The sequence below is a fragment of the Oncorhynchus tshawytscha genome, linkage group LG05 (assembly GCF_018296145.1).
Source record: "Oncorhynchus tshawytscha isolate Ot180627B linkage group LG05, Otsh_v2.0, whole genome shotgun sequence".
NCBI classification, from domain to species: Eukaryota; Metazoa; Chordata; class Actinopteri; order Salmoniformes; family Salmonidae; genus Oncorhynchus; species Oncorhynchus tshawytscha.
This window is the reverse complement of record NC_056433.1, coordinates 26,799,929-26,816,826: the sequence shown is the minus strand read 5'-3', so window position 1 is coordinate 26,816,826 and position 16,898 is coordinate 26,799,929. Positions and strand designations below refer to the sequence as shown.

Genomic DNA, 16,898 nt, shown 5'->3' with positions numbered 1-16,898 from the left:
TCACTATACACACTGAGCTAGGAACACAAGCAATTCACAATACACACTGAGCTAGGAACACAAGCAATTCGCTACACACGCAATGACATCTGCTAAATATGTGTAAGTGACCAATAAAATTTGATTTGATGTATGCACATATGTGTGAGTGTCAACGACCCAAAGGAAGATTACAGAAGGCTCCTCTTTTCCACAGTGACCTGAATTCCTGGGTTAACTCGCTTTGTGACGTAGGCATAAGCTCTTTTACAGCTAAAGCCAATTTACCCCCCTCAGATTAGGGCAGAGCTGTCTGGCCAAGCCCCAGAGACACAGGCCTCTCTCTCTCTCTCTCACTCTACCTCTGTCATTCATAGGAATTTGCTTGACCCAGGGGACAGAGGGAGAGGGGGGTAGGGTGGGCCGGGAGAGGAGAGAAGAGGTGGAGGAATCCTGCTCATCAGAGCCAGAGATGTACAGACCTTTGGAAACTTTGAAAATGAGAATTCTAAAGGCTTCTGGGTGGAGGGGGGGATGGAGAGAGGGTTTCTGAGACAGGGGTAGACCCGTGGAGGCTCATCAGAGGAGGACCATCCTTCTCAGTGAATTTCATAAATATAGAATTAGTGAAACTATTAAAAAGTTATCCTTTTTCAATAAACCTATACTAAATATATTCTCGTCACCAAATAATTGATTAAAACACACTGTTTTGCACTGAAGGTCTACAGTAGCCTCAGCAGCTCTCTGTAGGGTAGCACCATGGTGTAGCCGGGGGACAGTTAGCTTCTGTACTCCTCTGGGTACATTAATTTCAATACAAAAGCTAAGAGGCCCATTGTGCTCACCTCCTTCCATAGACTTTCACAGTAATTATGACAACTTCCGGAGGACGTCCTCCAACATATCAGAGCTCTTGGTGAACGAACTGACATGTTGTCCACCCAATCAAAGGATCAGAGAATGAATTTAGTACTGAAAGCATAAGCTAGCTAGCACTGCATATCATAAAATATGGTGAGTAGTTGACTCAAAGAGAGAGAAAGACAATAGTTGAACAGTTTTGAACAAATTCATTTCTACCAAAATAAAGGAGAACAAAGAGAGAGAGAGAGCTAGCTATATTTTGTAGAATATATATTTTTCACTTTCACTTCCTTAGCTAGCATTGAATGCAGCTAGCTAGTTTAGCCTACACAAACGTCCAGCTCAAACAGAGAGGAATGCTATGTTAGCTAGCTGGCTATGGTTATCCAACACTGGAACTCTTCCAATTCAAGGTAAGCTTTTGGTTTTATTAAGTTATTGCCACCAAGGCCTGCTGGTGGAACTGCTAAATTGCTTGCTCCAGACTGTACATGTACTGCATGATTGTAGCGGGTTTACTAACACTCTAGTTCTAGTAGCTATGTTGACTATGAAGTGACAACGATGTAGGGTGTGCGGTTAGTGGTCATGATATGAAGGTTTTGCTTGGAAAGGTTTTTTCGCCTGGTCACAGACAACTGATGTGTTGTGCACTGAAGTTCACAAGCAAAGGGAAAAGGTGCGAGGAGGAGACAGCGTAGATAGATGTGAGAAGGAATTATATATACAACGAGCTGTTTGTATGTGGTTGCTATGAAAGTGAACTGTTTTTGTGTGTGATCAGGGGTGTATTCATTGCACCGATTCTGTTGAAAAATGTTTCGCAAACGGAACGAAAGGGGGATAAACATACCTGAATTTGTCCACTATAAATTCTCGTTTGCAACTGTTTGACTAATGATTACACTCTAGATCAGCAAGATGCAGGCAAGAGAGTGCAAGGTGGAATGTGTCACTGTCTGCCATCTTGATTATTCAAAATTCTCTCTACCTATGCACCTACGTTGTAAACTTTAATTCATAGGCTAGGTTGTAGCAACCTCATGATGGGTACAGGGGAAATTCAAGCATCACGTAGTAGCCTATGCCTATCGATGTTACATCACCTGGGGCAAACTACCTTGCCTCCATGACACCTACAGCACCCGATGTCACAGGAAGGCCAAAAAGATCACCAAGGACAACAACCACCCGAGCCACTGCCTGTTCACCCTGCTATCATCCAGAAGGCGAGGTCAATACAGGCGCATCAAATCTGGGACCAAGAGACTGAAAAACAGCTTCTATCTCAAGGCCATCAGACTGTTAAACGGCAATCACTAACTCAGAGAGGCTGCTGCCTACATTGAGACCCAATCACTGGCCACTTTAAACAATGCCACATTAAATAATGCCTCTTTAATAATGTAATTTACATATCTTACATTACTCATATGTATATACTGTATTATATACCATCTATTGCACCTTGCCTATGCCGCTTGGCCATCGCTCACCCATATATTTATATGTACAGTACTAATAATAATAATAACATTTGATTTGATTTTGAGCTGGGTGAATGGATTATGAAAGACAGTCATCCAATATGCTGTAATAGAGATAAGGCCATGTTCATAAAAAAAAACATCATCCTCCCTCATCTTAAACAGTGCCGACCGCCACTGGAGTTACAGAAGGGTTTTTAAGCAGGCTTAAGAGGATATTGACGGTTTAGGGTTTAGTTTTGAAATTAGGGTTCAGTATAGGATTGATCAGGTATTCGTTTTTTTTGTCTTAAATAAAGGACAAAAACATACAAACATAAAGATACACATCCATGAAGTAACATAGACACTAATATACACGTAAAGAAAGACGAGGGTTGTTGGCATCCTCTTTATTTCCATTGTGCCTGCAGCCAGTAGCTGTATGTGTTTTATTTAAATAAAATAATGAATATAGTCTTTTTTAAAGCCCTTTGAGATGAAATATCCCTTTCCCCCTCAGTCCTTTTTGGTTGTCTTGAGTTAGACATGTTTCTCAGTTGCACCGTGGCTACATTGCACAGCACAAAATGAGAAAAATAACGCAGGATATCCGTGAGATCCACCACAACAACAAAAAGAACAATATCAAAGCACAGGACCAATTTAATAACCAAACAAATAGATAAACCCTCAGTTAGCAGTAAAGGTGTTTGTCAGCCTATTTGCATGTACAGTATGTCACCCACCCAAACTCCATAATGATATACTAACAACTTGCACATATGACTACCCACCCAAACCCCCTATAGATTCACTATGATGCATTCAATGTGCACATCATTCCCTCAATCTCTCTCACAGACACACATTCCAGGAATGTGTGTGTTTGTTTATATTATGTATGTTAGGGCAGGTGTGTATGGCAGAGGGGGCTTGCAGTTAGTCTGTGTTCCAGGTAGACCGGTACTTAAGTACTGACACAATTGTGTCTGCGACACATAGAGAGGAACAAAAATAGAATTGCGAACAGCTCCTGTTCCCTAAAACCATGTTTAATCCTTAACAATGCTCCACCAGTATTTTTCTTACTCATCGCCCAATGCAAAATAAACCCTCTTTGGTACAAATTTCATAGAATCTAATTTACAATGCTACAAAATACATCAGCATTTAGTTAAACGAATAAAAGTACAAAATGGGTGGAGTTTTGGTTGGAAACAGTCCCTGTGGTCAGAGTCCCTGTGGTCTTTTTACGGTCTTATCTTTGACCAGGACCCCAAAGTAAAGAGACAGAGCACAGACTCTACATGAAGAGCAGCGACTTTCTTATATTATAAAAAAATAACTACTATATAGACAACCAACACCCTCCTCCCACCCAAACCTCACCAATCCCCCCATACCCAAACACACACACACACACACACACACACACACACACACACACACACACACACACACACACACACACACACACACACACACACACACACACACACACAAACCTTCACCAGCAAGTTGGTCACAATTCACATCCTCAAAACATCCTGCACGGGCAGGGGTGTGGTGGAATCCCATCTGCCTTTTGAACTTTCACCCCTGACCCCCCCTACCTCCCCTGCCCTTTCACCCCACGGTCCTCCTATTGGTCTGACAGAAGCTCCCTCCGTCCTCTCCTCTTCCTTCTCACTCCCTCTTCACTCTTCCCTTTTTCTGCTGCTTCTTCCCGTTCTCCTCTACCTCCTCTAACTTGTTGTAGCCGTTGGTTGCTGTGGAAATGCCGTTGGTGACGGATTTGGCCGCCTTGGGGGCGGAGTGTGGGGTGCGCCGGTAGGTCTGGTAGTAGAAGTTGCCGAATAGGATGATGAAGGTGACAGCGTAGCCAATAAGGGCCCACTGCATCCAAGCGGGGAAAGGGCAGCCAGTGTAGAGGGAGTAGCCTGCATGGCCGATGGTCACATGGAACTGGATCTGTGACGTACACAAAACACATGTTTAACTGACATGCTTAATCCGACTGTAATAATCTCAACATAATCCCTGATCAATGAGTCAGACTGCACACTCCAAACAATGAAATATATTTTGATATGCAAAGATGTGTTTCAGTATCAATCACACACTACCTGAACAGCTGTGCTATGGCCACAATAACAGGGAGACTTACCATCTGAATGATGGTCAGGTATTTCTTCCACCAGAGGAATTTCTGGATCTTGGGCCCGAAAGCAGCCAGGCCATAGTATCCATACATCAGGACATGGATGGATGAGTTTATGCCTGCTCCGAAGAACGCTGTGAGAGGGATATAGGTTAAAGGTAGTTCAGAGGGGATACAGGTCAGGCTGCTTGTGAGTGTATGTTAGCATGGTATGTCATCACCCCTGTTGGAAACAGTATGACAGTGCTGGGGGGAGATTATCCAGGTGGGAAAATGTCTATAAATATATACACACAATGTACCCCTAGGTACTTACACTGTCCTCCAGGGACCCACTTGATTCCGATCCACCAGAGGATGAACATGGTGCAGTGATGGTAGACATGGAGGAAGCTGACCTGGTTAAACTTCCTCCTCAGGATGAAGAACACCGTGTCCAGATACTCCACTCCCTTAGAGATGTAGTACCACCACAGAGCAGACGCTATCTGCCAACGTGAAGAGGGAGGGAGTGAGCTATCTCAAATCCATCTGGTTTTAAGGACTCAAAACTCAAAGACAATGAAGATTGCCAATTTCCTGAAACGCTTTAAAGAGGATTCAATAGGATTTTATGGATTTCACTGGGTTGAGATTATGGATAACACCGCTAGCCACCTTGCATTTCACACACACACTCATTATCATGCATCACCCACACATGTATGCATCAAGGACACACCCTCACATGCACAAATACATTTTATTGCAATTATTGGATCTATTGAAGTCACTGAAGTTGGGAATAAGGTTCAATTGGATCCTGACCAAGATCAAAGATAACTTCACCTGGATCATCTCTGTTAATCTAAGGTCAGAGTCAACAATGTTAGGGTCAACACTTTTCATAGGGGATTGTGATGACGATGAAAGGGGTCATTGGTGAATGACATGGCAGGTTAGCCTGTGGTCTGGTAGGGAAAGTGTTTTGTTAAGGGGATGGTACAGTAAGAGCTAATACATGAGGATAGCTGTTGTATCAGGCTTGTTGCTGGCTTGTTCCCAAGCCTAAAAGGTAACTAGAGCTCAACCTCTTGTATGTCAGACTACAACCCCCACCAACATACTCTCTCTCTCGTATCCCTTTGTAATTGACACACACACACACACACACACACACACACACACACACACACACACACACACACACACACACACACACACACACACACACACACACACACACACACACACACACAGAGAAAGAGAGTAAGAGAGAGAGAGAGAGAGAGAGAGAGAGAGAGAGAGAGAGAGAGAGAGAGAGAAAGAAGCTGTGTGCCACAGTGCCCTGAGTGTCACTCTTGTCCCTCAGTAACGCCATCATGCTATGGGTGGGTTCAGAAGTGGTGAGACCTAATAACTCCTCCCCTTCATGCAAAAGGTCACGCCCCCTCTGTCCTCTCCTCCTCTCCCTCTCTCTATCTCTTACACACACACACAAATAGAGTGATAGTCTACTTAACCTAACAATAGGATTACAGTACGGCTGCTTAGATTTACACAGAACCACATGCTGCTAAAGCTGGACCTCACTCTACACCTCAAATACAGGAGACCCAATCTGTATAAATTAGAAGGCTAGAAGGCAAACAATTCCAGTCTTTGCTGGCTCATGTACAGAATGACCAGACAAGCTCCGGCTCTTGGCCTTTTCACAAAATTAATAGAAAAAGAGTATAGGGTGTCATGTTTGCTCACCCTGACTTCGTTGACGTCGTTGGAGTAGCTGACAGGTTGACATAGGTAGCTGTACCCCGCTGCTCTTGCACCCAGGAGGAGCTGAGGCCACAAAGATACAAAGTTAGCGACACGACATTAGGAAAAAAATGTTAGAGATTGATCCTTTCCTCTAGACCAGGAATGAGCAACTTTGATTGGGGTGGGGGCCACAAAAATATCGGAACTCCCAATGAGGGCCCGCAGTGGCTCACGGGTCTGCGCTACACCGACATTCATACCCACACATGTACTCAGAGCCGGCCCCTAGCCTTTTGGAGGATCTAAGAGAAATGTTGTTGTTAGCTGACATGGTCAGTGACTGATATAAAACATAAACTGATGATGCATAACCAATTTTGAAATGGTGTATTCTACTACTCTAACAGTAACAACACCCCAACTGAGTTTTCTTAATTGATCCGAGCGCCAAACAAAAGGCTCTCTGCCATGGATACACACCACCAGCCCTCAAGGGCCACAGAGACCAATTTACACCTGGGGGGGCCGGGGATGTGGAAGCAAATGCCAGGGAGAAATGAAAACCAGCAGCACTGCAGCTGCCGGGGACTGGAGTTGTGCCCTAGACCCTATTTCCCCTGTCTAAAAGGACTATATATATACAGTTGAAGTCAGAAGTTTACATACACTTAGATTGGAGTCATTAAAACTTGTCTTTCAACCACTCCACAAATGTATTTTTAACAAACTATAGTTTTGGTTAGGACATCTACTTTGTTCATGACACAAGTAAGTTTTCCAACAATTGTTTACAAGATATTTCACGTATAATTCACTGTATCACAATTCCAGTGGGTCAGAAGTTTACATACACTAAGTTGACTGTGCCTTTAAACAGCTTGGAAAATTCCAGAAAATTATGTCATGGTGTTAGAAGCTTCTGATAGGCTAATTGACATAATTTGAGTCAATTGGAGGTGTACCTGTGGATGTATTTCAAGGCCTATCTTCAAACTCAGTGCCTCTTTGCTTGACATCATGGGAAAATCAAAAGAAATCCGCCAAGACCTCAGAAAAAAATTGTAGACCTCCACAAGTCTGGTCCATCCTTGGGAGCAATTTCCAAATGCCTGCAGGTACCACGTTCATCTGTACAAACAATAGTATGCAAGTACAAACATCATGGGACCACGCAGCCATCATAAGCACTCAGGAAGGAGACGCGTTCTGTCTTCTAGAGATGAACGTACTTTGGTGCGAAAAGTGCAAATCAATCCCAGAACAACAGCAAAGAACCTTGTGAAGATGCTGGAGGAAACAGGTACAAAAGTATCTATATCCACAGTAAAACGAGTCCTATATCGACATAACCTGAAAGGCCGCTCAGCAAGGAAGAAGCCACTGCTCCAAAACCGCCCTAAAAAAACCTGTTTGGCCATAATGACCATCCTTATGTTTGGAGGAAAAAGGGGGAGCCGAAGAACACCATCCCAACCGTGAATCACGGGGGTGGCAGCATCATGTTGTGGGTGTGCTTTGCTGGTGCACTTCACAAAATAGATGCATCTCAAGACATCATCTCAAGACATCAGTCAGGAAGTTCGAACTTGGTCGGAAATGGGTCTTCCAAATGGACAATGACCCCAAGCATACTTCCAAAGTTGTGGCAAAATGGCTTAAGGACAAAAAAAGTCAAGGTATTGGAGTGGCCATCACAAAGCTCTGACCTCATTCCTATATAAAATGTGTAGGCAGAACTGAAAAAGCGTGTGTGAGCAAGGGGTTCTACAACCCTGACTCACTTACACCAGCTCTGTCAGGAGGAATGGGCCAAAATTCACCCAACTTATTGTGGGAAGCTTGTGGAAGGCTACCCGAAACGTTTGACCCAAGTTAAACACTGTAAAGGCAATGCTACCAAATACTAATTGTCTGTATGTAAACTTCTGACCCACTGGGAATGTGATGAAAGAAATAAAATCTGAAATAAATCATTCTCTACTATTATTCTGACATTTCACATTCTTAAAATAAAGTGGTGATCCTAACTGACCTAAGGCAGGGAGTTTTTACTAGGATTAAATGTCAGGAATTGTGAAAAACTGAGTTTAAATGTATTTGGCTAAGGTGTATGTAAACTTTCAACTTCAACTGTTTTAATGTAGTGGATGGTTGACAGGTGCAGTCCTAGGTATGGTATGTGAGTATAGTTTTGAATTCAGGTAGGGTTGGTACATGGCATGCTACATCAGCCATTCGTTGATGGCACAACCTTGCTGAACAATAGATTAACCTAAAGCAGGGGTCATATTGCTATCACCGATCAACCTACTGGGCACAGACATCAATTCCACATTGGTTGAATGTCATTTTGTTGAAATTATGTGGAAACAATGTTGATTCAATGAGTGTGTGCCCAGTGGGAAGCCTTTTCCAATCTGTACACACTGAAGGGACAGGGACTGGGAACCAAATAGACAATGGCCTGAAAAGAAATGGAACATGCCATTATTGACTTGGTGTAAAAGAAATGGAGCTGGTTACCTCTTTGGCGATGTAAAAGTTGAGTATCACCATACTGAAGTTGTACACTATGAGGGTCTTCCTTAGCTGGAAAGGCTCGCGATTCTGCATGTACTTAGGCCCCGCCCACAGGAAGAGCAAGTACAGGCAGCTGATGGCCAGGGTGGGGGCGGGCGATGACATCATCGGCCATTTCTCCACTCGCTTGTCTGGGAGAGGGACAGGAAAGTTAATGTCAGCAGGTGTCATATGACAGACACACACATGTAAATAATGACTGAATCCTATCTGAATGTATGACTACACAATGTTGCACCAATGTTGTCTGGAGGATATACTTAATTGCAGTACTCCGAATTGCTCTAATAGTGCATTGTATTGCACACACACACACAAGCAACCATGTTTACATGAGTTTGTGCTTGTGTGCGTGGTTAGATTAGCAGACTGTCCCTGCAATGTGAGAGAAATCAGCACTAACTCACCTGCTATAGTAAGGCTCCATCTGTAGAACTCTACCGTGTCATTCATAAAGTGGGTGACAGCTTCCATGCCTGGCGTCTGGATTTGGTCCTGCTTATGCTGCAGTGAGAGAAAGAGAGGAGCCAGTCTTCAAAATAGTCCAAATTAATCGAAGATAATTAAAGAAATCTGTCATTCATTTTGCCGTTTTTGCCCGAGAGATAATTGTTGCGCAATTTTGGTGCAGTATTTTTCTATGAAAGAATGTGCATGAAAATGAGTTGTCTCTCGTTGAATGACAACAAAGACTTTATTGAAGAATCCCTAGTGTTGACCAATCACCAACGAAGAGGTTAAGAAATGTGTGTGCCCAAACAGCCGGAAAAACCATCACTGAAGTCCAAAACGAACAAAAACTTCACAAAATGTCGTCATAATATATGCACGAACTCTACCAAACTGTTTCAGCTGGTAAGCATGCGGACGTCTTAAGCCCCTTTAGATAATTGAAAACCTTAATGTAATGTTGGTGAAGTTAAAGATGCAGTCCGGGATCTTATTTAAGCACAAAAAATGTGTAACATATTGTACGAATTGTATTTGTAACATATCATACAAAAAAAAATATATATATATATACAGTACCTGTCAAAAGCTGTCATGAAGGCAAAGGGTGGCTACTTCGAAGAATCTCAAATAAAATATATATTTTGATTTGTTTAACACTTTTTTGTTGGTTCCTACCTGATTCCATGTGTTATTTCATAGTTTTGATGTCTTCACTATTATTCTACAATGTAGATAATAGTAAAAATAAAGAAAGACCCTTGAATGACTGGGTGTGTCCAAACTTTTGACTGATACTGTATATAAATATAAAATAATTTTGCAGGACCAAACGTAACATATGAAACGGATGGCGTAGTACAGAAGTGGCTTACCTAGTACAGAAGTGGCTGACCTAGTACAGAAGTGGCTGACGTAGTACAGAAGTGCCTGACGTAGTACAGAAGTGGCTGACCTAGTACAGAAGTGGCTGACCTAGTACAGAAGTGGCTGACGTAGTACAGAAGTGGCTGACGTAGTACAGAAGTGGCTGACCTAGTACAGAAGTGGCTGACGTAGTACAGAAGTGGCTGATGTAGTACAGAAGTGGCTGACCTAGTACAGAAGTGGCTGACGTAGTACAGAAGTGGCTGACCTAGTACAGAAGTGGCTGACCTAGTACAGAAGTGGCTGACCTAGTACAGAAGTGGCTGACCTAGTACAGAAGTGGCTGACCTAGTACACAAAAAACGGAGACCAGTAGTAACTAGCGTATGCTCAATGACTGGTACTGTATGCTAGCAGATACCATAGACTTTCAGTCTTTGAGCTAATGCTAGTTAGCATTGGCTCACCAAACTACAGTGCCTTGCGAAAGTATTCGGGAATATGGATGGAAGAATGAAGATGGATGGAGCCAAATACTGGACCATTCTGGAAGAAAACCTGATGGAGTCCAAAACATAAAGCAAAATCTACAATGGAATGGTTCAAAAATAAACATATCCAGGTGTTAGAATGGCCAAGTCAAAGTCCAGACCTGAATCCAATCGAGAATCTGTGGAAAGAACTGAAAACTGCTGTTCACAAATGCTCTCCATCCAACCTCACTGAGCTCGAACTGTTTTGCAAGGAGGAATGGGAAAAAATGTCAGTCTCTCGATGTGCAAAACTGATAGAGACATACCCCAAGCGACTTACAGCTGTAATCGCAACAAAAGGTGGCGCTACAAAGTATTAACTTAAGGGGGCTGAATAATTTTGCACGCCCAATTTTTCAGTTTTTGATTTGTTAAAAAAGTTTGAAATATCCAATAAATGTCGTTCCACTTCATGATTGTGTCCCACTTGTTGTTGATTCTTCACAAAAAAATACAGTTTTATATCTTTATGTTTGAAGCCTGAAATGTGGCAAAAGGTCGCAAAGTTCAAGGGGGCCGAATACTTTCGCAAGGCACTGTACCTCTAACTTCCTTTGTACTGTACTTAGAGATATAAAAATGGCCCAAATCCCAAAGAATCCCTTTAACATCAAGTTCAAACTCTGAGTTGGCCAAACTCAGCACATGGATCACCCATACGTACGAACATTCCCTGGTCTAAACTGTTAGTGCAGGGTTTATTTCGAGCCTCACACTAATTGCACAAATCTAAAAGAGGACTAAACAACTGACCAGTGTGGACAGAGTAGGTCTTTGTGGTTACCCATCCCCCCACACACATGTTCTAAGACAAGATGTAAAGTGCTAGTCTCATGTTTCATGAGCTGAAAGAAAAGATCCCAGAAATGTTCCATACGGACAAAAAGTTATTCTCTCAAATTTTGTGCAGAAATTTGTTTACATCCCTGTTAGTGAGCATTTCTCCTTTGCCAAGATAATCCATCTACCTGACAGGTGTGGCATATCAATAAGCTGATTAAACAGCATGGTCCTTACACAGGTGCACCATGTGCTGGGGATAATAAAAGGCCACTTTAAAAGGTGCAGTTTTGTCACACAACACAATGCCACAGATGTCTCAAGTTTTGAGGGAGCGTGCAATTGGCATGCTGACTGCAGGAATGTCCACCAGAGCTGTTAGCAGAGAATTGAATGTTCAGATCCTGAGGCCCACTGTGAGGCCCATTTTTTTTAAGGTATCTGTATTCCCATATCTGTATTCCTAGTCATGTGAAATCCATAGATTAGGGCCTAATGTTACATGTTGTGTTTACATTTTTGTTCAGTATAAAAACGAATTTAAAAGTTGTTTGTAAATAGCTGACAAGGTCAAAATCTGTCATTCTGCCCCTGAGCAAGGCAGTTAACCCACTGTTCCCCAGGCGCCGAAGACGCGGATGTCGATTAAGGCAGCCCCCCGCACCTCTCTGATTCAGAGGGGTTGGGTTAAATGCGGAAGACACATTTCAGTTGAATACATTCAGTTGGACAACTGACTAGGTATCCCCCTTCCCCTAAATGTGTGCTACTAAAGCCTTATTTGAATGGGTGTATAAAAGACCATAGAGAACAACATACAGTACACATTTTAGAACTCATCACTACATTCTCTACCAGAAAGCTGGTTGGCTCTCTTTGATGTCAAGTGGGTTGATGCACTATGTACAGTGCCTTGCGAAAGTATTCGGGCCCCTTGAACTTTGCGACCTTTTGCAACATTTCAGGCTTCAAACATAAAGATATAAAACTGTATTTTTTTGTGAAGAATCAACAACAAGTGGGACACAGTCATGAAGTGGAATGACATTTATTGGATATTTCAAACATTTTTAACAAATCAAAAACTGAAAAATTGGGCGTGCAAAATTATTCAGCCCCTTTACTTTCAGTGCAGCAAACTCTCTCCAGAAGTTCAGTGAGGATCTCTGAATGATCCAATGTTGACCTAAATGACTAATGATGATAAATACAATCCACCTGTGTGTAATCAAGTCTCCGTATAAATGCACCTGCACTGTGATAGTCTCAGAAGTCCGTTAAAAGCGCAGAGAGCATCATGAAGAACAAGGAACACACCAGGCAGGTCCGAGATACTGTTGTTAAGAAGTTTAAAGCCGGATTTGGATACAAAAAGATTTCCTAAGCTTTAAACATCCCAAGGAGCACTGTGCAAGCGATAATATTGAAATGGAAGGAGTATCAGACCACTGCAAATCTACCAAGACCTGGCCGTCCCTCTAAACTTTCAGCTCATACAAGGAGAAGACTGATCAGAGATGCAGCCAAGAGGCCCATGATCACTCTGGATGAACTGCAGTGATCTACAGCTGAGGTGGGAGACTCTGTCCATAGGACAACAATCAGTCGTATATTGCACAAATCTGGCCTTTATGGAAGAGTGGCAAGAAGAAAGCCATTTCTTAAAGATATCCATAAAAAGTGTTGTTTAAAGTTTGCCACAAGCCACCTGGGAGACACACCAAACATGTGGAAGAAGGTGCTCTGGTCAGATGAAACCAAAATTGAACTTTTTGGCAACAATGCAAAACGTTATGTTTGGCGTAAAAGCAACACAGCTCATCACCCTGAACACACCATCACCACTGTCAAACATGGTGGTGGCAGCATCATGGTTTGGGCCTGCTTTTCTTCAGCAGGGACAGGGAAGATGGTTAAAATTGATGGGAAGATGGATGGAGCCAAATACAGGACCATTCTGGAAGAAAACCTGATGGAGTCTGCAAAAGACCTGAGACTGGGACGGAGATTTGTCTTCCAACAAGACAATGATCCAAAACATAAAGCAAAATCTACAATGGAATGGTTCAAAAATAAACATATCCAGGTGTTAGAATGGTCAAGTCAAAGTCCAGACCTGAATCCAATCGAGAATCTGTGGAAAGAACTGAAAACTGCTGTTCACAAATGCTCTCCATCCAACCTCACTGAGCTCGAGCTGTTCTGCAAGGAGGAATGGGAAAAAATTTCAGTCTCTCGATGTGCAAAACTGATAGCGACATACCCCAAGCGACTTACAGCTGTAATCGCAGCAAAAGGTGGCGCTACAAAGTATTAACTTAAGGGGGCTAAATAATTTTGCACGGCCAATTTTTCAGTTTTTGATTTGTTAAAAAAGTTTGAAATATCCAATAAATGTCGTTCCACTTCATGATTGTGTCCCACTTGTTGTTGATTCTTCACAAAAAAATACAGTTTTATATCTTTATGTTTGAAGCCTGAAATGTGGCAAAAGGTCGCAAAGTTCAAGGGGGCCGAATACTTTCGCAAGGCACTGTATACAAAGGTATGTGGACACACCTTCAAATTAGTGGATTCGGCTAATTCAGCCACACTCACTGCACACAGCCATGCAATCTCCATAGTCAAACATTGGCAGTAGAATGGCTTTACTGAAGAGCTCAGTGACTTTCAACGTGACAACACAAAGGATGCCACCTTTTCAACAAGTCAGTTCATCAAATTTCTGCCCTGCTAGACCTGCCCCAGTCAGCTGTAAGTGCTGTTATTGTGAAGTGGAAACTTCTAGGAGCAATAATGGCTAAGCCACATGCTCACAGAACGGGACCGGCGAGTGCTGAAGTGCGTAAAAATCGTCTGTCCTCGGTTGCAACACTCACTACCGAGTTCCAAATCGCCTCTGGAAGCAATGTCAACACAAGAACTGTTCGTCTGGAGCTTCATGAAATGGGTTTCCATGGCCAAGCTGCCACACAGAAGCCTAAGATCACCATGCGCAATGCCAAGCGTTGGCTGGAGTGGTGGAAAGCTTGCCGCCATTGGACTCTGGAGCAGTGGAAACGCGTTCTCTGGAGTGATGAATCCCTCTTCACCCTCTGGCAGTTCGACGGACGAATCTGAGTTTGACGGATGCCAGGAGCACCCTACCAGTCCCAATGCATAGTGGCAACTGTAAAGTTTGGTGGAGGAGGAATAATGTCGGGGGCTGTTTTTCATGGTTCGGACTAGGCCCCTTAGTTCCAGTGAAGGAAAATCTTAACGCTACAGCATACAATGACATACTAGACGATTCTGTGCTTCCAACTTGGCAACAGTTTGGGGAAGGCCCTTTCCTGTTTCAGCATGACAATGCCCGCTAATTAGAATGCAGAGGCCTAGTGTTATAATTAAGCAATAAGGCCCGAGGAGGTGTGGTACATGGCCAATATACCACGGCTAAGGGCTGTTCTTACGCACAACGCAACACGGAGTGCCTTGACACAGCCCTTAGCCGTGGTATATTGGCCATATATTCCAAACCCCCAGGTGCCTTATTGCTATTATAAACTGGTTACCTTCGTAATTAGACCTGTAAAAATAAATGTTTTGTCTTACCCGTAGTATATGGCCTGATATACCACGGCCGTCAGCCAATCAGCATTCATGGCTCGAACCACCGAGTTTATAACACGTTGTAAACCACACACTAAAATCATCTTATTGGCTTATAGATCATAATAGGTCTAATTAATTTGTGAAAACTTATTGGGGAGTTTGGGGGAACCTGACAAAACACACATTCACTGACAATGGGGGTTAAGTTTCTTTTTCAAAACGGAAGAGGAAATGGGAGGATGGGAGAGAGAGAAAAAAATTCACCCAAATAGGCCCGGTCGCCCGTGGAAACGGGCATGAGAGCACACAAAGAACCGGGGCGCGTGTGTCAGCAGGTTTTGCGCGGTGCGATCAAGAGGCTTAAATCCAATTGCTCTACGAGCTTAGACGTAAATCCAAACGCCAAGCGACCCACATTCGCAGGGGCATCATTTAAAGCGATAACTTGCCCCTATGAACTAGACCCTTATTTGCGCTCACACATATGGCGCATGGCGGATTTTCAAAGAGTGGTTGACTGAACATGGGAAATTATGTGGTTAACAGTTTATACAAAAGCATATAAGGAAAACTAAACCAAAATAGTCTCTAAACACTTTATAGACACATTTTATAGGCTGCATCCAATCCCTTCCTATATGCCACCCATCATAGTCTAACATCGTGCAAGTTCCTTTCCACTGAGTCTATGTAGGCTACTGTCATGCATGCTCACATAATAGAAGTTCATGGTTTCTTAGGAAGAGAGAGCAGGCGGAGAGATTAAGGGTGAATAAGTGATGAAATTGTCTAAGCACTGTCTGAGTTTATTGTCTTATACAAATACAGAACTATGATGATATGAATTCAGCCAAAGGGGATGGCAGATAAGCATAAAGAAAACGAACGCAAGAGAAGGTAACGAACGGTTCAATTCCTCAAAGCATAACTAATGAAAAAAGACTAAGCCTACACTTTCCAAGGCTGTGCACTAATTTGTGCACAAAATAACCTATTTAAAGAATGATAGCCTAAGCACGCGATTCTGCATTTCTGTATTAACCATTTCATTATGGAGAAAAATACATATCTACATACCTTCTCGAGATTTAGTTGCGTGTACTGACATCCGGTGCAATGTGATGGACAACGCCTTTAAATTACCGTATTCTGCCGTTATAGCCGCTGATCCCCAACACTGCTATAAGGACAATTAGACATCCACCCCAAATTTGGCAAAAATGCAAAGGCAAGCGGAAATCTATCCCAAAGAAATCATGTATGAGGTCCGTGCTGGCTGCTGAAACACATCGCTTAAGATCTATAGGATACCCGACCAGCCTGATGGCACTGCGCATGCGGATATTGCACTACAGGGACCGCTGCACTGACTGGACAGACCGATGGCCCCTTTGTATGGTAGAGATAATCAACATCCACCGTATTCCCCATTCAGCTTCGTTGAGTGATAGGCGAATGCGGAAGCCACTCGGAAGGAAAAGGAGAGGAGTCTTTGAACGCGCATGACAAATGGGTACCTCTCTGCTGTTACGCATCGATGTGTGAGGAAACCTCCTGGATAAGTGCATTTGTTGCAATTATGCATTTTTGGCCTCGATGACACTCATTAGTAGGTCATGCTATATGTCCAAAATACAATGAATTTAGTGTTGTTCATTCAGCTTTGGCTTTAATTCATACTAATAGTAGGTCCAAGGCTATGAGCCATTTTAATTCATACTAAGAGTAGGTCCAAGGCTATGAGCCATTTTCTATCAGACATAGCCCAGGGATTCCTTAATAGCTCTCATGTTTCAACTTGGGTAGACTAAATTAGAGTTTATACAACAAATGTTTGTTGCTATTGTAGGCTATAGGTCGTCGGCTGTAAATAGCTTTTGG

At 42.9% G+C, this 16,898-nt stretch overlaps 1 protein-coding gene across 1 annotated transcript; it reads right to left on the bottom strand.

Annotated features, from left to right (window-relative positions):
* Positions 1-2,710: 2,710 nt before the first annotated feature.
* Positions 2,711-16,481, bottom strand: LOC112250406 (elongation of very long chain fatty acids protein 4). Its single transcript, XM_024420519.2, has 7 exons — positions 16,095-16,481; positions 9,201-9,297; positions 8,737-8,924; positions 6,214-6,294; positions 4,793-4,964; positions 4,483-4,610; positions 2,711-4,286 (listed from the first exon to the last, which is right to left on the bottom strand). The coding sequence occupies exons 2-7, from the start codon at positions 9,265-9,267 to the stop codon at positions 4,002-4,004; spliced, it is 921 nt and encodes a 306-aa protein (XP_024276287.1). The 5' UTR covers positions 9,268-9,297; positions 16,095-16,481; the 3' UTR covers positions 2,711-4,001.
* Between the last annotated feature and the right edge of the window lie 417 nt (positions 16,482-16,898).